General features: G+C 41.6%; 1 protein-coding gene across 1 annotated transcript in view; it reads right to left on the reverse strand.

The window, feature by feature from the left end:
- The window catches only part of KIF13A (kinesin family member 13A), a 210,862-nt gene that overhangs the window by 126,259 nt on the left and 59,219 nt on the right, over window positions 1-25,384 (reverse strand). Inside the window, exon 2 of the mRNA XM_014545170.1 lies at window positions 4,000-4,012. Within this exon, the coding sequence (XP_014400656.1) occupies window positions 4,000-4,012 (13 nt within the window). The remainder of the gene's footprint in view (window positions 1-3,999; window positions 4,013-25,384) is intronic.

Below are 25,384 nucleotides of genomic sequence, written 5' to 3' on the forward strand. Positions count from 1 at the left end.
AACATGCTCCATCTCAAGATACTTGTGAATGTTGGTTTAAACGCTTTAAAAGTGATGATTTCGATGTGAAAGACAAAGAATGTCCAGGTCAACCGAAAAAGTTTGAAGACCAACAATTACAAGCATGATTGGATGAAGGTGCCTGTCAAACTCAAAAACAACTTGCAGAAAGATTAAACGTTGCTCAGCAAACAATTTCCCACCAAACCTTGCTCCGTCAGATTACCACTTGTTCTGATCGATGGCACACGCACTTTCTGAACAGCACTTCAAAACGTACGAAGAAGTGGAAAATTGGGTCTCTGAATGGTTTGCCTCAAAACAAGAAAAGTTCTATTGGGACGGTACCCACAAATTACCTGAAAGATGGGGGAAATGTGTACCGTAGCTGGCGATGGACATTACTTTGAATAAAGCACTTTCGATGTTTCTCTTGAAATTATCATGTTTTCTTTGATTACAAAATCCGAATTATTAACCGGTACACCTGGTATTTTTTTCCCGGTCTGTGGTTTTCTTTTCATTCTCTTAACAACGCCTCTGTAGAGCAAAGGTTTTTAGTTTCAACAAAATCTCACTTATTAATTTTAATTTTATGGATCATGCTTTTGTTGCTGTATCTAAAAGTCATCACCAACCCCCAGATCTCCTAGATTTCTCCTATCTTATCTTCTAGAAGTTTATAGTTTATAGTTTTGTATTTAGGTCTATGATCCACTTTAAATAGTTCTCAAAGAGAGACTTAGGATTACATTTGCTTCTGCCAAGTGCCTAAGGGAACCTGCATTCTAGGATCACTTTGATCCAATTTTAATGTTTGAGATTTCCTAGATTACACAAGGATCTTGCAACCACACAGCAATAAAAGTAAGGACTGGTTTACTTCTGTTTCACCTTTATACCCCACCCAAGGCTGGGTCTCAATCCATTTTGCCAGCCCAAAGTATAAGTAGGTTACCAAGGACAACTCTGGCAGACCCTGACACTTGTGTCCCCGTAAGTCCCCTAGGCCCTGTAAGGCTATCAAAAACACTACACTGCTATTTACTTGCTTTTATTTGAAAGGCATGTAGTCAAACACCAGGTTAACCTCTCTAGTTTCCATCTTCTCTTGATTACTAATTTGGTATTTCTCCAGTGCCTTCAAGGATAGGTTTTTAATATTTTGTCAAGTCTCAGCTGTCCTCAGTTATATAGGAGTCAGAACAGGATCCTGCACCCTATGAATCCCACAAATATTTTACCTCCTGTAGTTCATTACACCGTGTATATGTTCTCTACCCTACCTCTGTTAGAATGCTACAATCAGGGCTGATTCAAACCCAGAATAATTATTTGTTCAATTGAACCAACAGTGTTTTTTGATACTTGTGCTAATTATTCATGTCAAAATCTCATTGTTTTATTATTTTTTAAATTTAAATTCTTTATTGTTGAAAGTATTACATATGTCTCCTTTTCTTCCCATTGACCTCTCCCTGGCCCCACTCCCCTACTGTCTGTGTCCATGGATATGCTTATATGCATGCATACAAGACCTTTGGTTGATCTTTTATCTCCCCACCCCCTCCCCTCCTTCCCTCTGAGGTTTGACGGTCTGTTCCATGCTTCTACATCTCTGGATCTATTTTTGTTCATCAGTTTATATTGTTTATTATATTCCACAAATGAGTTAAGATCATGTGATATTTATCTTCTCCAACTGGCTTATTTTGCTTAGCATAATGCTCTCCAGGTCTATCCATGCTGTTGTGAATGGTAAGAATTCTTTCTCTTTTACAAAAATCTCATTGTTTTAAATCAAGAAAAAAATTTTTCTTATATAATCATCATTAAAAGTATCTTTCCTTCTCCCTGCAAAAAAAGGCCTTATCTATATGTCTTTTTAAACAATTAACTCTGTGTCACGTATTTGATTTAAAGATGACCTTTATACTTTACAGATTTTTTTATGGCATAACACACACACACACACACACACACACACACACACACACAAACGTGATTTAACATTCATTTTATTTTGAAAATTTCATGATACTTCTTAGAAACTATCAATAGGATAGATTCCTACTGAAACCACTAAGCTATATACACTGGATAGAAAGGCACCAGAACATTTCTCTGTATAAAGAATTACTGATTTTTAAAAAATGTGCTCTTGTGCCTCTTTTCATTTCAGTGTTTCTCCTTCACTAAGTAGCCACATATGGAATTGCTTATGATTTCATTTTTCTGTGGGGAAAGAATTAAATATATTACAAGGTTGTCAGTCTGTTCAGAAACCTCTAGGAACCAACAGCAAGTGAAAGAAGAAACACTTAAGGGAACTCACATCTTCCTGAGTAGCAGAGATACTTTTTTGGTTGCTAATTTTAGGAACTATAGCCACATCAATAATTGCTCCTTTCCCCCCAAATTTGGCCAGGATGCCAGCACCTACACTTCTATAACAGCATGTATTTCCTCTTTCTTAACAGGTCTGATGCTATTTGTTCAATGTGTGCCTTCCTTGCTGGAGTTGAAACTCTTAGTGCCAAGGACAGTTTCTAAATTGCCGTAAGGGTAACATTTAGCATTTTAGTGGGTTTCCTTACTCCAAAAGCTAAATTATATTGTCCCTCATAACCCCAGAGTCAAGTATGCCTAATCTATTCTGGATTCCTTACCCTCACCCAACACATCTTAGACTCTGACATATTATGTGTGTGGTTGTAGCCTGTCTTGATGGCATCTCAGAAACGAAAGCTATAACCAGCATCATTGGTCAGGGGCTGGTCGAGTTCCTCCTTCCTTTTGGCACTAAGTATCCCTTTGATACCCAATAAAATGCTCACTGGTAACAAAATCAGCCTTCAATTATTCAGGAGTTGGTCATTCAGATCCCCTGCTTCTCATATTCTTTTTCCCACTTACTCTCTAACTTTTGGGCCTCTCACTGGTAAATATGACGTCAAAGGCTGGCTAGAGCAAGGGGGATGACTCCTACTAATGAACTTTGTGATTGGCTAGAAATTTCAGTGGAACACACAGAGCTGGTGGGTGGCTGAAACTTTATGTAAAAGGTTGGAGAACTTTTCTGATGATATCAACTATTCTAAGGAGGACACAGAAAATACAGCTGGTCCAATCAATAATCACAGTTAACACTACAATCCTATGATGTTACTATTCTGTCCTCACATTTTCTAGGTGGTGATACTGGACAGTCCGAGCTCCTCCATCTACTCAATCTGGGAATCAAACATACTACTTCCTCTCTCTGAGCCTCATGTCATCCTATATAATAAAGAAGTAATATGCAAATCGATTGTCACACCCTTGCACAAGATGGCCACCCCCATGTGGTCAAAGATGGCCACCACAAGATGGCCGGCAGGGGAGGGCACTTGTGGTCGTTCAGGCCTGCAGGGGAGGGCAGTTGGGGGGGACCAGGCCAGCAGGGGAGGGCAGTTGAGGGTAATCAGGCCGGCAGGGGAGCAGTTAGGCGTTGATCAGGCTGGCAGGGGAGTGGTTAGGGGGTGATCAGGCTGGCAGGCAGAAGCAGTTAGGGGCAATCAGGCAGGCAGGCAGGTGAGTGGTTGGGAGCCAGCAGTTCCGGATTGTGAGAGGGATGTCTAAACCGGCAGTCAGACATCCCTTGAAGAGTCCCAGATTGGAGAGAGTGCAGGCTGGTATGAGGGACACCCCTTCCCCGCCATGCACGAATTTCGTGCACCGGGCCTCTAGTCATTAATAAAATAGAAACAGTAACCTGACAGGACCACAGCATTAATACCAAGAATAAAATGTATGAAACTGCTTTGTAATGTAGAGGAGCAGTCTAATTTTATATCATTACCAACATTAATTGCTTGTTCACAATTTAAGTTTTACATTAGAAAGATGATTTTTCTTCTCAAGGGGACAGGTGTTCCACATGGGTTATTGTAATGGATAAAATCCTGGATTTTTACACACTTAGTCAGTACACATGCCACACTCCATAACAGTGCTTACCTTGGGAGGTTTCCTTAATGATGGAAACAAAACATTTCAACAGCAGAAGTAGAGAGGGTTGTCAACACAGCAGCCACATCAGAAGGTAGCAATGAAAGAGAAAAAAACGTAAGAGAAACTCAGCATCCTGATAACATGATCTGAATGATATTGCAACTTCAGAAAGATCAGAGGCCAAATTCATTTCACTGCTTGAAGTGATAAATTCTTACATTTGCTCAAAAATATAGTACAGGCATAATGAATTTCTTTCCTGGTTTAATAGAACAGATCTAGTTGTTCAGAGATATTTTTAATGATTCTAAAAGATGCCAACAGAAGAGCATCAAGATAAAGATACTGCAATCATACTGCATGGGGTCAAATACTTTTAAATCAATCTCATATTTAAATTTTTCTTTGTTATTAAAATGTATATATATTTCCTTTGATAAATTTTAAAACCATAGTTCTGGATGACAATTTTCACATATTTCAACACTGAACCGAAATTTAAAAGCAAGATACATGCTTCCCCATCACACATGCCCTTTTTAAATATTCAGTTTTGCATGTTAATAACTCAAACATGACTGAAATTGCATCTGGAGAAAACTCTGAAAAGGAAATCATTCTGAAAGTAACAAACCATTAGTCTGCTTTGCTTTGTAAATGTTTTCCTTGTGTACAAAATTAAGGTGCTGCACTATCCTATATAATAAAAGCCTAATATGCTAAGTATCTGGTTGTCTGGTTGGCCATTCAACCAATCAAAGCATAATATGCTAATGATATGCTAAGGCCGCTCAACCACTCGCGATGACATGCACTGACCACCAGGGAGAAGTCGACCGGTTGACCAGTCGCTATGACGTGCACTGGCCACCAGGGGCAGACGCTCTGACCAGTAGGTTAGCTTACTGCTGGGGTCCGGCTTTTTGGGACTGAGTAAGGTGGGCTGGACACGCCCTGGAGCCCTCCCGCATCCCTCCCCGGCCCCAATTGTGCACCAGTGGGGTCCCTCAGCCTGGCCTGCGCCCTCTTGCAATCCGGGACCCCTTGGGGGATGTCAGAGATCCGGTTTCAGCCTGATCCCACAGGCCAGGCCAAGGGACCCTGCTGGTGCATGAATTTGTGCATTGGGCCTCTAGTAATTTTATAGTATGTGATCCTGTGACAGTTCTTGGCTTTCCTGATGTGATTATTCTTAAGGAACCTCCAATATCATCAAGTCATTAAATGTAAAATTATTGTTAAATAGATATGGGGGAATGTTTCCCATGGCTTTCATCCTTAACAGGGAACAGAATCATGAGGGTACAGGCAAATAGCAAGGTGTCCTTTCTCCATCACTGGGTACAATAGAGCTCTGAGGGCCCCAATAAAATCCAGAGCTCAGCAGCAAGGAAAGGCTGCCCATGGATGCCAGAGTCAGGTAGACAACTCAAAACTTCTAAGTCTAGGGAAGGAAAACCATGACATTCCTATGGTGATGAAACTGAAAATTCATCTCCTTGAATTCTAGGAATTAGCTGAAAGGAAATGAGACCTAGGTCAATACCTCGGACAGTTAGGCACAAAGAGAATGTGGTTTTTATATTCAGATTTTAGAGGGAAACGCTATCTAGAGAAATGGGTTTCTCTGCCTGCTTCCAAGCAAATCTCAACATTCTGTGTCTACCCTTTAAAACAAGATAAACATTTATAGTTGTTATAATAAAAATGCACAAGTGTTTTTAATTCTAAGAAAGCTGTGGATCTCTGCTTTGTGGATAAAGCTTGAGGTTTCTGCCAGGAAAATTTCCTTAAGTGGAACACTGCTCTGGAAGGCATCTGTCTGAGCCGGTAGTACAACATTTAACTAAGCCTTCTCTGATTTTGCTTCTTTATTTCTTAAAAGCCATTTAAATCACTGCTTTATTTAACAAAGGGAAGAAAAGTCACTTGGATTATAATAAGGCATGGACCAAGTTTGTAAAATATACCTTCACATTTAGGCTACGATGTAACCTAACAGGGGCGGGGCAAGCCAACAGGAACCCCAAGGCTCTCTCTGGAGTTCTCCTGTGCTTCCTTTATTCCATGACTGGACAAAAATCATTATCAGCATCAAAGAACAAGTGCTGGTTTGTAGCTAGTAGCTGTCCAACAATAAAGCTATACTTTCTTCACTGACATTCCAATGTGACTTTCTTTATTCTTTTTAAGAAACAAATCCTACTTCAGCATTTTAAGTACTTGAAAAGTGTATCCCTTTCATTTAGAAAGATAGCACATTATATGGGAATGCCAATATAATTCTGCTACCTTCTTTTGTGTGTGTTTCTGTTTAAGAATAAATGGACACTGGGCAGCAGGGAAAAAGGGGAAGCCACTAACTTCATCTGCTGCTACCCAATTACTAGTCATTTAGTTTAGCACAAGGATCCTTACTATAGAAAGCAAAGGAAGTCAGGACCTCACAGCAGTACTTCATTAATTGCTAAACCCTTCTTGATGTCTGAGTTAGGTCATAAGCAACTAAAAGTCATCCTAATTCAAACCACAGTTTAGTGCGCCAACCCCAAGAGGTTATACACAATTATTTGGTAATTGTGAAGAAAAATTTTCCCATTATGAGTAAACCTGACTATAATCCTATATAATAAAAGGCTAACTTGCAAATAAACAGAACAGCGGAACAACCGAACAACTGGTCCCTATGACGTGCGCTGACCACCAGGGGGCGCGTGTGGAACATGGCAGACATCGACAACAGGTGGCAGAGCAAGGCGGTTGTCGGCCGCAGCAGGATGGTGGAGCAGGTGAGCAGGGGCGCCAGACCAAGGCGGGGCACCGGTCGCTGGCATCAGGACGAGCCTCTGGAGGTTACTGAAAATTCTTTGCTCCTGTGCACAATGGTCCTGCCCAGCACTCACACCTGCTGCCGGTGCCGGCCCCACTCACACCCACTGCCGGCGCTGGAGCCGCTGCTCGCACCCATTGCCAGTCCCAATCACTCAGTGCCATCAGTGGGTCTAAGTGGCGGCTGCTGGCCCCAATTGTCCCTGAGGGCTTCTCCACCTCCCCCTGCTCCTGAGGGGTGCGGAGCACCTGCTGATGGTGCTGGCCCTACTTGCACCCACTGCTGGCGCCAGCCCCAATTGCTCCGCGCTGTCAGCATGGGAGTGGCAGCAGCGGGAACAGGGCTGCTGGCAGACAGGGGTCTGGGAGTCATGGCGGGAGGGGCTGGATGGGGGTGTGGAAGATGGACCAAGACCCTCCCCTGTGCCCACTGCAGCCTCGTGGCCCACAGTTCCTTTCAAGGTGCACGAATTCGTGCACTGGGCCCCTAGTCAAATATAGTATGCTACCCTTTGAAACAAACTAATGTGATATTACAATATAAAGATAAAAGTTTTATATATATATATGAAAAAGGATGAATAATATAAATATCTATCAGAAACATAATCAATATTGAGTGTGTATATTTTTTATTATGACCTTGTTGATTATATCAATAAAATCTTATCAGCAAAGATTTCCTTCAAACTCTCAGTCAGGCCCAGCCTATTGCTGAGATACCTATATTACAGAAAGAGGTACTATCCCTGGCGAAGCAAATATCCTGTGAATTACAAAGAACATCCCTTCAAACAGACTGAACAGACCTGCAGATATGGGTATGGCTGCTGACTTAATAGAACAGAGCATTCCATTGATTCTTGGCTAAAGGCATGTGCACTCCTGACCACTCTCCACTCCCACCTTCTCATTCATCCTCAAAGAAAGTCCATTTTAAAGTATGTGAACCTCTCAGGAGACAGTGTGTGTGTGTGTGTGTGTGTGTGTGTGTGTGTGTGTGAAAGAAATACACTGACCACTATTTGACATTTTAGACACCAGCAAGGTAATAATGTCTCTAGCTCCTAGAAAGAAAAAAAATAGGAAGTACAGTTCTACACTAACAGTATCTCTATTTTACAAAACACCAAAGTCTCTTCCCTTCTCTCCCAGGACTGGGAAGTCAATGGATCTCTTCAAGCCAGTCACACCATTTGCGTTCACCACCAACGCATGCAATTCCAATCTTTTATCTCACTGTTGTCTCCCTGCTCTGCCTGATCCAATCTTCCTACTCTCCAAGACCCAGCTCAAGGCCCAGTTTTCTCAGCTCCTCATCCAACTGTTCGAGGCCACCTTGGCCTTCACCCCTCCGATACTGCAGTATTCCTGAGGTCAACAAAACAGCTTAGCTCTGACTGGTATATGTAAAGTAATCTCTGTTCCCAATTCCACATACTCATGTAGGACGGAAAACACTAAAAGAATTTTTACATTACAGAGTTAAAAATAATCCAGATGTGAGAATTTACTTCGATCACCAACCAGTCCTACAACCCCATAATATTAGGGCAAGATTGCTTGCATTTAACAGTAGTGAAACCTTAGAGATTGTTAGAAAATATAGACTATTTTCAATGACTTACTTAAAAATAATTATTTCTCTAGACCAGCATTTCACAAAGAGAAGTTCAATGGGATGTTAACAAGAGTCAAACCCTCAAAAGTTTCTGAGGTCCACTAAGTTCAGAAATGTATGCTCAGTATCATGAGACTAGAGAAAATACCCTCCTCCCCCCACCTACACACACATATTCTAGTAAATAAGATTGTAAAGATAAGTTGGGTCTATATTGGGCCAGGTATTGAAATGAGAGTTGGTACTTAATTTAGTAGGTAGTATGGACCTGGAAAGTTTAACAGGAGAATGAAATAAAGAAAGCAGAACAACAGTGTATCACAACAACCCTATATAGCTGGAGTTCTTTCTCCACTTCTCACACTGAAAGATTTCTGGGTCAAGGAGTCTTTTGTCCGTATTTACAGCCTCTTGAATACAGTTAGGCAATTAGAATTTAGATGGCCAACGGCCCTGATGTGCACAAGCCCTAATAACCAGTCAATGTTTCAAGGGACATGAATGATCAGTGTGTGCTTCTAAACACAAATTTCACTTCCATGTACTAATTATTTGATCAATGATTGTTAGAAAATGCCATAACCTGTATCTGAAAGATATATATAGCTAACTGACATTTGACTCCTGAAGATTAGTCTATGGGCGTGACCTTTAACCCTTGATGATCATTTCCAGCTTGGAGAACTATATCCTGGGTCACCTAAATTGTCCAAGAATTCTGCTAACCAGCAAGTATTTTCTGAGTACTGATTCCCACACTGCACATTATAGGTGCTTTGAGGGATATGAATGGAGCATAGCCTCTGACCTCAAGAAGCTTACGACCTTGTGAGAGACATAGGTGCACACATGAATAACTATTAAACAGACAGTGATAAGTGTCACAGCAGATAGCAACAAAGAGCTGTATTCTGTCAACAAATATTTAACACCCAGTGTGATACTTTGTCGAGCTACAAACATAAATTAAACATATTGCGATCAGACAACAATATTCTGAACTTGTACACACATATTATAACAGAATATTATGTGCACAGCAGTAGCCTCCAAAGAGGGCAAGATCAAGTGGAAACAAGGCAACGTATTTTCTCTCTGAGGAGAAAACCCCTGAGCAGAATCTAGAGGGCTGAATAGTCAGGAAGCTGAAAAGGCAAAGAAATGGCGTCTCAGGAGGGGTAACTGTCTGCGCAAAAGCATCATCAACACAGCCCACTAAGGACCAGAAGACTGTTCTGCTGCGGAGCTCACAGAAACACAGACAGTGGGACATGGGACGATACAGGTTGGGGTTTTGTAAGATTGGCGGGTATAAAAGTCCAGCTTCAATCAGAATTAAATAACTGTAGTCTGAAGATGAGTTTATACACTTGAATATCAACAAGTTAACATATCCATATATTTAAAACATATAACAAGCACTTCTATGAATTATAAGTAAAAGGGATTATATATGATGCATTTTGAAGAGCCTCTGAAACCTATCACAAGAAGAATGTTAATGCCCAAAACATTAAATGCTTTAGGAAGCTACAGCAAAATTTTTTGACCATGTGAAGAAACCAATTCATTCAATCAGAACAGACTTCTAACATCAATATACCTGGTTTGCTTTGGAAGAGTATGTCTTCTAGACTCTTTTGGTTTAAGGTACACCCTTAATGTCATTTTAAAATTGTTTTTATTGTAATCCCCTATTTCCTGTAAGACTTTCATCTTGCACCTATGAATTTTGCAAACTAGGTGCTTTTCAAGAACACAGTCCCTGTAGCTGGCTAGGGTCTGCTCTGGATCAATGGGAGACCCAACAGGGCATGGGTTGGGAAGAGAAAGAAGAAAAGTCAGGAGGAGGAGGACAGACTGGGAGAAAACAGCAAGGCAAGAAATGTGTGGTCAGGATAAAGTTAAAAAGCAAAGATGCTGATTAGAGTTGATGAGATGTAATATTTCAGATGTAGAACGTTTCAGGGTGGTAAACTCTAACCTAGTCACAGCAGAATCTCTGTAAAATGAAATGAATGATCATTAATAACTAACACTTATGCAGTTCTATGTTCCAGATATGTTCCTGTTAGCTCTACCTGGTTTCATGCATTTAACATATTTGATAACCCTATAAGACTCTCTTTATTATTGTTTTTCAAATGGAAAAAAAAACTGAGGCCGAAACCGATGTTTCTAACTCTCTATCTCTCTCCCTTCCTCTCTGTAAAAAATCAATAAAATATATTTAAAAAAACAACAACTGAGATACAAGGTACAGAGATTGTATGACTTGCTTAAAGTCACAGTTAACTGGCAGCAGCAGCATGATGCAAGCCCAGGTATTCTCTGGCTACAGCACCCCCCATTCTTAACAGCTACAGTGCATTGCCTCTCTGAGTCTACAAGAATTTAGTGAACACTCCTTTAGCCCAGGCTAGGATACTGGATAGCAATCCATGTGGATGCTCAATGACGTGAGTCATCCATGTCTGCATGGGTCATCATGCAGTTAATGTCATCAGCTAGCCCTGTCTGTGTCAAGGTTCTTCACGAGTGTATAAGAGAATCTCAAAGGAGGAATGTCTTTTACATGAAATAAAGGGATGTCGTAGCAGTGTGGAGTCCGAGGAAGGCTGCAAACTCCCACGTCCCGTAGAGAGGAAGAAAACGGATCACCACTGGAGAGGACTATGAATAAAGCCACAAAAATGTGCATGCAGATGTGTTGGGAGCAAAACTTAGTCAGGAAACAGCTAAAACAAAGCTGGAGAGCAGAAGATATGTTCATGGAGCAGTAGGCAAACAGAGGTAATTGGGAACTATAAGGCAGAAATAATACACAGCAACCACAGTGCAGACAGCACGGAGTGCCACGCTGACTTTGACTTTTTTTAGAAGCGATTGCCACGGATGGCTTGTGCAATGAGAATAACACGGTGAGATCTGTTTTGGGAGCTGTGATTGAGGCCACGCCACCTGCAGAGTGAAGAGTGAGAGATGTCCTGATAACCCTCTACCTAGCGCCCACCACAGCCTTCATGGTGTGTGAGCTGGCACCACTGCAAAGGCAAGAGAAAAATAGGATAAAAAGTAGAGAACAAAGAAACGATCTGAAGGCAGAATCTGTAAGACTTGCTGAGTGATGAGCCACCCACCGGGCCTCCCCACTCCATCTGTAAGGATGGAAACACAGCTGTAAGGTACTTCCATCACAGACCTTGCAATGAGATGAATGAAGGGAAAAATGGCTTCAAGTACCTCAATATTTAATATGTTGTTGAGTTAAAAATTTTTTTTTAAGAGAAGGAAAGCTTCTTTTTATATATATATATATATATTTTATTTATTTTTTACTGAGAAGAAGACCCGGAATCGAACCCGGGACTCTTCAGTCCGCAGGCCGACGCTCTATCCACTGAGCCAAACCGGTCAGGGCGAGTTTAAAAATTTTAATTCCGAATATATTTACAATAAACAACTAATAGTACCAAAACTCATTTAAAGAAAACTAAACTGCATCTTTTTAAAAATTACCATTCCACTTAACTTGCTCTTATTTTCAATAAAAATCAAAAGGAAAACTGAACCCATGTTGTACTTGTGGAAAGACTTGTGGTTTGATTTTTTGATGTATTTGGACTACATCCTCCTGGCATAACTAAATTTGGCTGGAATTTCTATAATAAGTAATATAGGATAGTGGTGAAGAGTTCAGGATTTGGAAAGTCTAGCTCTGCCACCGTCTATGTTGATCTTGGGCAATTTTACTGAACTGAGCTTCAGTTTCTCTGGCTATAAATTCAGGCCAGCAGAGCACTCCTTCAGGACTGCTGAAGGGTTACATGTGATGGCAAGGGTAACACGCACACCATTAGCACATAGTTATTGCCCAATAAATGTCAGATGCTATCGTTGTTACAACAAAGAGCCCTCCCCGATAATACATGCAAATGTCAACACAGCAACCAAATTTCATCCAGGAAAAAGTTACTTGGAGTTGAAAAATGAGCGGACTTTTTTGGCAATAGAGAAAATTTATTTTCACAAAAAAGAAAGGAAACATGATGTTTAAAATATGCTCTTCAAACAGGGACAGAGGATGTTGACAATCGTGGGAGCACACTATCGGATACATGGATGGTCATTATACTCTTAAAAGAAAGTGAAGATGTGCGAAATGTTTTCAATGCTCAGAAACTGGCATTACAGAAAAGAGAATACCCAGGATAAAAGTGAATGCACAATGTTCTGAGTCTCGAGTGTCCTTGCTGGGAAGAGAGGAATGACTGGGAGGGTCAGCAGCAGAGAGGACTCCCTGGCAGTGCTCAGGCCTGAGAGGAGACCCCAGGCCTGGAAGGTGCCATTTTATTTACCTCAGTGATGGCATACCTTAAAGCAGCGGTTCTCAACCTGTGGGTCGCGACCCCTTTGGGGGTCGAACGACCCTTTCACAGGGGTCGCCTAAGACCATCGGAAAACACATATATAATTACATATTGTTTTTGTGATTAATCACTATGCTTTAATTATGTTCAATTTGTAACAATGAAAATACATCCTGCATATCAGATATTTACATTACGATTCATAACAGTAGCAAAATTACAGTTATGAAGTAGCAATGAAAATAATTTTATGGTTGGGGGTCACCACAACGTGAGGAACTGTATTAAAGGGTCGCGGCATTAGGAAGGTTGAGAACCGCTGCCTTAAAGGGATGTATAAAATTAAAATCTTGAGGGGGAAAATGCTCACTGTGTTGTCAATGACACAGTGGTTTTGGGCTATGAGAGTATTCCATGCGAGAAAAAGTTTTTTAAGAAAATATGTACCAGCCCTGGCTGGTGTGGCTCAGTTGGTTGGTGTGTCCTCCCGTACACAGAAAGATGGCGGGTTTGAATCCCGGTCAGGGCACACACCCAGGTTGGGGCACGTGCAGGAAGCAGCTGATCAATGTTTCCCTCGAACATCTCTCTCTCTATCTCTCTCTCTCTTGCTCTTGCTCTCTCTCTCCCTCCCTCCCTCCCTCCTTTCCCCTCCCCTTCTCCCTCTCTCTAAAATCAATAAAAGCATGTCCTCAGGCAAGGATTTAAAACAAAACAAAACAAAACCCACATGTACAACAAAGGGAGGGAAAGAATAAAGAAAATAAAAACCTTGGAAATATTTAGGTGAACATTTATAAAGTTGGGCACCTTTTAATAACCAAACTATGATATTAATGTTTCTAGCAAAGAGCTGAGAGCAGGTGCAAAACTATAAACACTTCAGCATACTTCAGAGGGCTGATCATATGTGACATCTGGTCCCATGTACTGCTACATGGATACAACAGAATTCCTATGACAGCTGACAAAGTGGCCACAGAAATGATTTAAATGATAAAGATAAACTTCATTAAAAATGGCCTAATATTTAAAATTCTGTCATTTATCTTGTCTATAAAGTAGTGGTTATTCATCCTACCTCTCACCGAAGAACCTAGCAGCACTGTTTAAGGATCTGAAATGCCAGCAATAAAAAAGGTCAGGGGTCACCATCAGAAACAGAACCCAAGGGAGCAAACAGTTTTGGTTGCTTTTTCCAAAGGGACACCTGGAATTTTCAACTGAGTACCAAAGAGCAGAATCACTTTGTCAATGTAAGATGTGCCCAACAGACCAGGATGGACATTTATAGCTTGACAATTTCACTATTGAACCACTAGAATGAATTGTGAGACAAGGTGATAAAGAAAAAGCCATTCTGTTAGTCTTTTCCAAAACATTTTTTTTTGCAATAAAAATGCCAACTTTATAGTAGAAGCAATAAACTTCTGAAATAAAGTGAATAAAAACAGCAAAGTCTTACAATTCCTACTGGAGGTTTCCTAATCAGTTCAAATTTTATATATTCATTTTATTTTAAAACTGTGATGATCCCAAAAATGTTTTAGGGTTATAAGAGTTTATAAATATAATGCAACACAATTTCATTTTTAAAAAATCATCATTTTCTTTCTGCACAGTGTGTACAATCTGTGTGCTACCGAGCAAGACACGTTTAGTGGTATGGGTCATACCATCTCCACAGACGAGGCAGGAAGCACACAGTGGTGACCCTCCACGTGGAACTGACCACAGCCCTCATGTTACACACCAAGTGGCTTGCAAATAACTAAATGAACTCTTGTTAAAGGACCTAATCAACCAAACTGTGAGTTACCAAACTCTCTTAATATCAGGTTCATCTCCACTCTGACACTAGTAACTGTAAATACGTTTCTAATAAAAATTTTATTGCCTAAAAATATTTTAAATAAAAATAATTGTATGTCATCCAGGTTGAGCCTAAAATCTAAATACCCCAAGCTTGGAGGAGGGGAGCGGGGCTTGAGGTTGAATAATCACCGATAGTCAGTGATTTAATCAATCATGCCTACACAGTGAAGCTTTCATAAAAGCCCTAATAGATGGGTTCAGAGCTTGCAGGTTGCTGAACAGGTGGAGGTGCTGGGAGGAAAGGGTGCCCAGAGGGCATGGGAGCTCTGAGCCCCTTTCCCATGCCTTGCCATATGCATCTCTTCCATTTTGCTGTTCCTGAGTTGCATGTTTTTTTTTTTTATAATAAACTGATAATCTAGCAGGCAAACTATTTTCTTGAATTCTGTGAGCCATGGTAGCAGATTATTGAACCTGAGGAGGGGCTCATGGTAACCTTCCACTTATACCCAGTAAGTCAGGAGACCAGGTGACAACCTGGAGTTGTGACTGGCATCTGAAATGGGGGTGGGGACAGTCCTGTGGGACTCAGCCCTTAACCTATGGGATCTGATGCTGACTCCAGGTAAAGTGTCAGAACGGAACTGAATTGTAGGACAACCCGTGGGCACTGCAGAGGATTGGAGAACGGGTCTGTGGGAAAATCCCTGCACGTCTGATGGCCAGAGTGCTGAGAGTAGAGAAACAGAGTTCTTTTCCCTTTATGGTGGTTACTACCTGGACAGAATCTGGAAGTACCACCAGGGCCTCTCCTCCTCACAGTGCAGCCTGAGGGTTCCTGGCAGTCCATGCACTGTCTGTCACTGGCCTTGGAGGAGATAACACTTTCTCTTTTTGTTGTTGTTGTTTATGTACCTTCTTTTTTCTTTCCTTTTTTTAAAAAAATAATTCTTTATTGTTCAAAGTATTACATGTGTCCTCCTTTCTCCCCCATTGACCCTCTCCAGCCCGACCCTACCCTAGGCCTTCACCACCCTATTATCTGTGTCCATGGGTGATGCATATATGCATATAAGATTTGTTAATCTCTTCCCACCCACCCATCCTCTCCCGCCTTCCCTCTGAGATTCCCCACTCAGTTCCATGATAAGACTCTCTCCGCCCTGGCCCTCCTTCAGAGGTAAAATGTCACCATGCCACCCTCCTCCAACATATACAAAAGTGTCCATCACTAATGGATTGTAATTAAAAAGGAAAAAGAAATATCCCTCTGAAAGTTTTAATATTGCTTTCAGAAGCCAACGGGAAATTTTCATTTCTATGTGATCAACTGGTTAATAAAATGCAAAATGTGAGGTGAATACATGAGTATATCCTCAGTAACTATTAATCCAACATAATGACATTCATATTATATATATAAGTGTGTATATATATATGTATTTATTTCCAAAAGTAAAATGGGTACACAAAGCAAATGGAAAGTCTTACAAGTTCTATGGCGTTATTTTAGGCAATCATTATCCATCAATAACAGCTCTTCTGCCCTTTTCTCAAATATTGTCAAGGAAAGTACCACCTAAAAGTTCCTCCTGACTAACAAAACACAGCACCTGCAGCCATGGGCCTCAGCCGCCAGGAAGCCCGCGGACAGGGTCGTCCCTATGGAGGGTTCTCAGGCCACTTCATGAGCTCCTGCTCCAAATCACCATGGCTGCAATTCCCAGTCCGGGAGCCTGGCAAGAACTACACTAGGTGAACCAAAACAAACTGCAGAGAAAGCAGGGCTCTTGTGCAATTTTCTTCCCATGTCTTCTAAAGTGAGGCTTTCGAAAAAATGCAGAACAAAGTGCCAAATCTTGATTTAAAATCAAAAGAATTAAAGCACCTCTGGGAACCACTCCCAGGCTAATTCTCAGTCTATCTGCTACTACTAGACCAATTAATACGCGGTTTGGAAGAACCGTGCGTTTAACTACCTTGTTTTATTCTTATTTCCAAGATTAAGTTTCCATTTAAGTGAGTTTGTATCTTGATACCATATATTTATCACAGCATGTTTATGACCGCATAAACAACATTTAAATGTTCCGCATTAGGGAGTCAGAAGCAAACATCATGCTAAAGGCAACAGCTTAACAAAAGCAGAGTATTGGCTGAATAATCCCAGTAGAGATGGACAAGGGCCTTTTATGAGAGCCAGTCCAGCATGGTGGTTAGAAGCAGAGACGCAAAAAAGCCATTCTTGGAGCTCCAGTGGCGCAATCGGTTAGCGCGCTATGGTGGTTAGAAGCAAAGATGCAAAAAAGCCATTCTGCTGGGGTCCAACTCTTGCCTCCACCACTTTCTAGTAATATGACCTTGGATGTGGTGTTTAAGCTCTCAGTACCTTGGTTTCCTCACCTATCAAACAGAGTTGTTGTGAAGGTTAAACAAATTAATACATGTAAAGCCTTTAAAGGTATCAGGGTAACACAGCTGATTGAAAAATCGCCCACTTCCAGCCATTTTTTACTCAGAATCTTTTTCTTTCCATTTTCCATAGAAACAGGTGCCATTGCTGACACTGGATGCTCACGAATTTTAAGAGTCTGCCAGGCCCACCACCTTGAGAGCTGTGGGATCAAGACACCTGACTCAGCGGCCCGTGTGCTGTAAGATCATCTGTGTAGAACCATTTAATTTCAAAGTCACACTGAGTCGAACCACAAAGGCAGGAAAATTACAATTCCAATCAATCCCACTTCTGATATGAAAGAGATTTTATTTTAGAAAGCTCACTAACTACACAGGACGATGTTTCTCATCCCCATCCCTCAGATAATCACGGGAGCTACATATGAGCTCCTGCCGAGAACATGTCTCTGATGAGAGCCACTCCAGCGGTAAGCGTCCATGGCTTTGCTATCCTCTGTATTAGGAAGCATGATGTGGACAGTAGACCAGAACAGTCTGTTCTAGAACCCAAATATATCTAAAAGCGTTGGCAGAATCCATGGGTCAATTTTAAATTCAGAGCACTGAAAAGGAATGAGCTTTCAAGCCACCAAGGAAACTTCAATGCATGTTACTAACTGAAAGAGCTGATCTGAAAAGGCTACATACTGTATGATTCCAACTGTTTGATACTCTGGAAAAAAAGCAAATTATGGAGAAAGTTAAAAAATCAAAGATTTCCGGGGGCTGCTGGGGGATGGAGGGCAGGGTCTGAATAGACAGAGCACAGAGGATTTCTAGGGCAGTGAAAATACTCTGTGTGATATAACGATGGATAGATGTCATTATACATGTGTCCAAACCCATAGAATGTCCAACATCAAGAGTGACCCCTAAAGTCCATAAGTAAACTATGGACTTTAAGGGATGGAGCTGTGCCACTATAGATTCAACTGTAACAAAAGCAGCCCTCTAGTGCAGGATGTTGATAATGGTGGAAACCATGCATGAAGACAAGGGTATATGGGAAATCTCTTCCTTCCACTCAATTTTGCTGTGAACCTAAAATGGCTCTTAAAAACCAGTTTTGATTAAATTTTTTTTTTACCTAAGCAAAAACAAACAAAACCCCCTTTCTAACCATACCCCATGTGTTAATTTCCATATAAGGCCTGTCACCATCTCAGAGCAGAACTGACTATAGGCAGGTCTGAGACTGACCCTACAGGTTTAGGATGGCTAAAACAAGGTTGCATTCATGCTGCAAACGCCTTGAGGACAGCTGCCACATTTGGACCATTTTTTATTACCCCCAAACCACTCTGTAGCATTTTCTTTGCATGTACTATTTACATGGTTAAAAAAATAAATAAACAAATCTTTTCCCCACTATGCAAACTCACAACATGGGCCCAATGAACACCATTATCATAGAATTCTTGAGACTTAAGTATTCTTCTCAGATTGTATAGGAAACTCATTACAGATTCAAAACAACAGGAAAGTCCAAGTAAACTGACAGGTAAAGGAATGTCTTGAGTCTAAAGGACAGTCCAAGGTATGAGCAAGGGACAGGTTTAGCAGATGTTCGTCCTAACACAGTCCCCCACTGACGATGGTTTGACTTAAGATTGTTTTTTTGGTTTTTTTTTACTTTATGATGATGACCAAGTGATACACATTCAGTGGCAATCATTCCTTGAGTTCTCAATTGTGATTTTCCTGGGCTAGTGACATGTGGTACAACACTCTCTCGTGATGCTGACAGAGCAGAGAGCACAGCTCCTGGTCAGCCACACGATCATGAGGGTCAACTACCAACACTTTACACTGTACTGTGCTTTTTGGATATTGCGTTTTCTGTTTTCACATCTACAACATGCCCATCTGTGTCTCCTGGTTCTGGTGACAGGACGACAAATAATGACTCTTGAGATGAAACTCAAGTAACTGCCGAACTGTATGTTAATGCAAGTGTTCTAATCACATTTAAGGTAGATGTGGCTAACTATAATGTTTGGTAAGTTAGTTGTATTAAATGCACTTTTGACATGATATTTTCAGCTTATGATGGGTTTATTGAGACGTACCCCATCATAAACTGAGGAGAATCTGTGTAACTGAGAATTATCAATAAATGAGCAACAGTAGCACTGCCTTAGCAACTTAGTTCTCGCCTTCAAAAGGCATCAAGAAGAGGGGGAAAATCAGTTCACTAAACTAAAGTCAGAATCTCAGTTGGAACAAGTTATTATAAAGCCACCATTAATAATCTAATACTGGAATGGGTCAGATCAATCTCAGTTAGAAAAACAAAATGTTCCACACCAGACACTTTACCCATCACCTCGTGGAGCTACTATTGGGCTCGGTGATGCAGTCTCTGAGGCTTCTAGGGACGATTCCAGAACACTATACTCACATACTCTGCTCTATGGGAAGGAGGGAACCAATGTTATTGAGCATATTCTGTCTATTACACATGGTTCTGGACACCTGGTATTATTCACTCAGTTGTCACCACGTGAGGAGGAATTTATTAGCCCCATTTCTCAGATGAATAAACAGTCCACAAGACTAAGTAAATGGCAAAGCTAGGATTAAGACCGAGTTCATGGCCTTTCTAGTATATTCCTTTAACCCCCCATCTAACCTTGCAACCAGAATGACCTATTGAAAATAAATTTCCTATCGTTCTCCTAGTTTAGCATCCTGCCAGGACTTCCTGTTACACTGTAATAAACACCAAATTACTTACTGTCATCTACTAGATATGGCCTATGGTTACCTTTCCCACATTCCATCTCTTCCTTTCTACCCATCGTGAGTTCATAAAACTCATTCCTGCCTCAGAGCAACCACACATGCTGTTCTATGCCAGGAATGTCCCCTCTCACCTGCAGTTCTTTTTCACACCTGCCATGAATGTCACCTCCCCTTGGAGGCCTTCCCTGACCTCTCCATCCCGAGCTCCCCTGTTATTTACTAACAATTTTCCTGTGACACCTATCACACTCTGTCAGTATTGTGGCTTACTGTGTCTGTTGCGTCCACTGTGAGGTAAGCTACACCAGGGCTACGCCAGGTTTGCTCTGCTCGCTACCATCTACCCCGTGCCTGGCACGTGTAAACACACCCATCTCTTCCCCACGCTGAGTGCCTCCCAGGCAGAGGCTGGGTCACACTCGTCCAGGTTCTTCCCCGCTGCACAGTGCTTGATATGCAGGAGGGGGTGAATGTTTACTGAAGAAACAAACACAGGCACAAAAAACAATCCCAGAACTACACACTGAGAGAATGTGATGTCCCAGACGGCGATTTATGACAGTCATACAGGAAGGGTAGCCTATTCTTATGTGAATGTCCGGATTCATTTACTTACTACTGCAGAAAAGTGATTGTTTTGGCTGGTTAACCACTATTTGAAAGTCCTTTTAATAAAAATGTGTTTACTGGCTTGTTCATGGGATTGCTCAAAAGCTCTTAACATCGCAGGTATGGAGTAGGGAAGCTAATTCCCAGTTCTGGGCCTCAGTGGGCATTTGTGTCAGATGATCTGGCTGGACGGTGTGTGCTCTCTGGGGCCCGCCTACCTAAAGGTGGCAGCATCACTCAGAGAAGAAAGCATTCACACCCCAGGGTGTCTGCATAGGAAGCCTCCACCCCCATGCCCCGCACCTCCCTACCTATCCACTCATCTCATAGTACTCTGCTCTGTTTTCCTCTCTGTACCTTTTACCATTTTAAACCACTTTACTTATGTACTTACTTATCTTTTTTTTTTCTTCTTCTCCCTTTGCCCCACTCTCCACCCAGCCTTGCCCCACCCCAGGCTTTTACCACACTATTATCTGTGTTCATAGGTTATGCATATATGTGTATTAGTTCTTTGGTTAATCTCCACCCCCACCCCACCCCCCGCCGTCCTTCTGAGATCTGTCCGTTGTTCCACGCAACCCGTCTTTGGACTATTTACTTACTTATCTACAGATCTCCCTTGGATCTAATAGTTATAAGAGCCATGAAATAGGGGCTTGGTCTATCTTGTTCTCAGTTGTGTTCCCAGAGCCTAGAAACTCAGGCATAAAACAAATTCATAAATATCTGTTAAATGAATATAAGAGGTCTTTGGCTCATATCACCAGGTTACTAGTAACATTTGAGACAATGGTTATGTTCCCCACACTAACTCTATTTTTCTGGGTTTGTCTGAAGACCAATCAAATATATATGCAGTGTTGTGTCTTTTTCAACAATTACCAATACATGGCCAGTCTTGTGCAAGTCAAGTACACTTAATGCTCCTGAGATAGGGCTCTAAGAGAATTTCAAAAGTGATACTGATGTTCAAACCAAGGTGGATTCATATTCAATTTTAGAAAACAAACTAGTAGATTTTAAACTTCCAAAGGGCTCATGTAGGTTTTACATGGTATCTCAGCCCTCCTGCATCCACAAGAAAACCTGTGGGCACCAGAAATAGATGTTCAGCAAGCCCAGGGGGTCAGCCATGTCTTCACTCCCAATGCATTCACTCTGTGGTTGTTGTACTCACTCCAATCTGACCTGCTCTGCTGTCTGGTTTTGCAGCACACAGCAGACAGGACAGCCAAATGCAAGGCTTGGAAGGGAGGCAATAGCAGGGTGGGGTCTCCTGACAGTCCAACACTGTGGCTAGAGACAGGAAGCTGAGAACCCAAGCTCCTTTCACCACACAGAAAATAATGAATCATGATCACGTCCAGCAGCCTCTGGCCTCCCACAGCTTAAGCCAGAGGGGGAAAGAGGACACTGTGGTTAAGAACTAGTGTCTGAAGGAACAGCTCCATTTATCTGGAAAATAAACATACAAAATACTTATGGATGCAGAAATGTGAGCAGCAGGTACAGCTGAAAAATTTTGTTAGACTAGGAATTATTTTAGATAAAGATTCTAGACAATTTTCAATTGTTTGGTATTGAGCTTCTCTGGTTTTTGGTTTAGTATTTTGACTGAAAAGGTGTAATTAGATGTAGTTTTCATTTCAGTCTCGGTTTCTTTCACATGTTAAGGCCAAGAGAACACAGAACAGAACCAACAGAAGAAAACATACGCTCAACAAGGCACAAAATAAGATATATCTAATACATTTCCAAATCAGCTGGCTTAAAAAAACAACAACAAAAAACAAGGCCCTGACTGGGTAGCCCAGTTGGTTAGAGTATGATCCCCAAAACATCATAGCCCAGTTGTTGGTTCGGTCACAGTCAGGGCATATATAAGAATCAACCAATGAATGCATAAATAAGGGGAACAACAAAATGATTTTTCTCTCTCCCCACTTTTCTCTCTCTCTCTCTCTCTCTCTTTTCTCTCTTCTCTCTCTCTCTCTCTCCCTCTCTCAAATCAATCAATAAATTAAATAATAAAAGAAAAATAAATAAATAAGATCTATCAGTGTCCCTTGCATCTTCATCTCCACTTCTCCCCACTTATTAAAAAGAAGGGGAAGGAAGAAGAGCAGGAGGGAGGGAGGGAAGAACAGACATTGGAAGAACAATCATTTTCATTAGGTGTTTTTAAGCATAAAATCTTTCTCTGCCTGGAGACATTCACAAAGAGATAATTTTGGTCTGAAACCTCTTGTTACTCTCCAACCTTTGTGGGATATAATTCCAAGGGCAATGAATATCTTTTAAAAGCGGACACCTTATTCTTCTCATCAATTTACAAAACTACTTCTTCACCTTACACACACACACACACACACACACACACACACACATTCTTTGGCTTAAATATTCTAATTTAAAGGTTCACATCCTCCCTAAAGATAAAGAGACATATCTTAAGGTACTAAAAAATTCCCCTGCAATCCTGAAATCTAGGTCGAATGAACCAAGGTAAACAATGGAAAATATGTTGATGATGCCTTTCCCAGAGTACTCAGAGGAAGATCACCCCTGCCAGATATGCCACAATCAAACATGTTTTTGAAATCTAAATGTTCACAAAGCATGACAGCATAGCAAAGGCTCTGAGACACCCTGCAGAGAAAGAAAGAAAAAGGATCTACCTTTTACTGCAGAATCATTTTTCCCTTTATGGCAATCATTAACATCAGTTTAAGGGAGCACATTTTAAGGAAAGCTAAACAAATCTCAAGTATCAATAAACAATTAATATAGAAAAACACACTCACATTCTCCATGTTATGAAAGAGGAAAAACATAATCAGAGACCTCCTTCCAAAAGTGTCACAGGACAATAACGATACCAGTAACCCTTTAGAACAGTGGTTCTCAACCTTCCTAATGCCGAGACCCTTTAATACAGTTCCTCATGTTGTGGTGACCCCCAACCATAAAATTATTTTCATTGCTACTTCATAACTGTAATTTTGCTACTGTTATGAATCATAATGTAAATATCTGATATGCAGGATGTATTTTCATTGTTACAAATTGAACATAATTAAAGCATAGTGATTAATCACAAAAACAATATGTAATTATATATGTGTTTTCCAATGGTCTTAGGCGACCCCTGTGAAAGGGTCGTTCAACCACCAAAGGGGTCAAGACCCACAAGTTGAGAACCGCTGCCCTAGAATACGTGGAGCAGAATCCTCTTAAATCTTTGGCTGAGCACTGAACTGTGCTTGCAAGGAGTCATACTCCACAAAGTGGGGTTCAGGACGACAGGCCGGTAGCTATGATGCGCACTGACCACCAGGGGGCAGATGCTCAATGCAGGAGCTGCCCCCTGGTGGTCAGTGCGCTCCCACAGTGGGAGCACTGCTCAGCTGATAGGCGCCAAACACTGGGGCTGACGGCTGGGGAGGGCGGCTGCTGCGATGCACGAGCCTCCCCCACGGGCACTCCCCCTGCAGGACCCTCCCCCACGGGCACTCCCCCTGCACACCTAAGCGGGCGGCACAGAGGGTCCAGGATGCGCAGGAGCAGCTCCGCGCACAGCGTGGCGCCCAGCCTGGCTCCAGGTCCTCCCCGGCCGCCTGCCACTTCGTGCACTACTTCATGCTATGCATGATCAACGTCGACAGCGGGCTGGAACCCAAAGAGCTGGGGGGTAAGGCTGGGCTGCTATGACGCAGAGGTCCACTGATCCCTGCAGGCCAGGCCGAGGGACGGATTTGTGCACCGGGCCTCTAGTTTGAAAATAAATGTAACCAGCTGAGGTTTTATTAAAGCTTTGCTCATTTCCACAGGGGTATTTTAAAACTAAACATTGGGAGTTCACCTTAACCAACTCCCTTGACAATGCAACAGTAAGATAACTGATGAGAAACAGGGTGGGGAAGGGAGAGGAAGGGAGAATGCCCTTGGAAAGCACCGGCAGGAAGAAGAAAAACTCTGCGTCTTTCTGTGATCTAAAGACTAGTCTGGTTCTAGTTAAAGCATTTGGGTGTCTAGCTGGTGATCACAGGGAAGGCTCATCCATGGGATCCTGCAGGAAACAGGGCTTTGATTTCAGACCTAGGAGAACGGAGAGTAACAATCCTGGAGAACTCAAAGCAAGTCCATTCTCTGGGTGGTCTCCAGAAAGGAGGACATCCAGTATGCCCACTAATGAAAGCAAACCACCTGAAACTCCCAGCCCAGACTCAGGGGATATGGCCAGAAAGGAATCAATCCTTGAAGCTTTAAATAGCAAGTTAACTTGCTGAATTTGGGGTCCATATTGTCTTCCAAATACCAGTGGAGAAACAAAGTTGAAGAATGGGAAAGCAAACCATGGCAACCCATACAATGCAATCCTTTACAGCAGTGCAAGCACATGAACTACTGTTTTACACATCAATGTGGATGACTCTCCAAACATAATGTCAAAAGGAGCAAATCGAATGATAGATTCAGCATGATTGCATTTACATAAAGTTGCCCCCAGAAGGGCAAGATTAAACAATATATTGTTTGGAAATATATAGCTAAATACACAAATTATTTTTTTAAAGCTGAGACATAATGAACACAAAAATCAGGAAAGTGAGGGTACTGCAGGGCCGAGCTCCTTTCACCCACTCTTCTAAGGTGCAGGTAATCTGTTTCCCCAGCTGGATGGAGGTTATGTGGGTTTTCATTTTTATTATTAGTCTTTAAATACACATGTATATTTTATACATTTTTGCCGATATCATAATTTTTAAAAATAACCAGTGATTCTCCTCAAGTCTTTAATTAAACAAATGTGAAAAACAGAGTGGATGAGTCAGGAGACCTCATCAACCACAGTGAGGTTGAGAATGCTCCTGGAATTCAGTAAGTCTTTGCAATTAAAAACAGGAAATCCCATTACATCTTCCCTGTTCCAGGGGCCTGG

The sequence above is a fragment of the Myotis brandtii genome, unplaced genomic scaffold (assembly GCF_000412655.1).
Source record: "Myotis brandtii unplaced genomic scaffold, ASM41265v1 scaffold398, whole genome shotgun sequence".
NCBI lineage: Eukaryota > Metazoa > Chordata > Mammalia > Chiroptera > Vespertilionidae > Myotis > Myotis brandtii.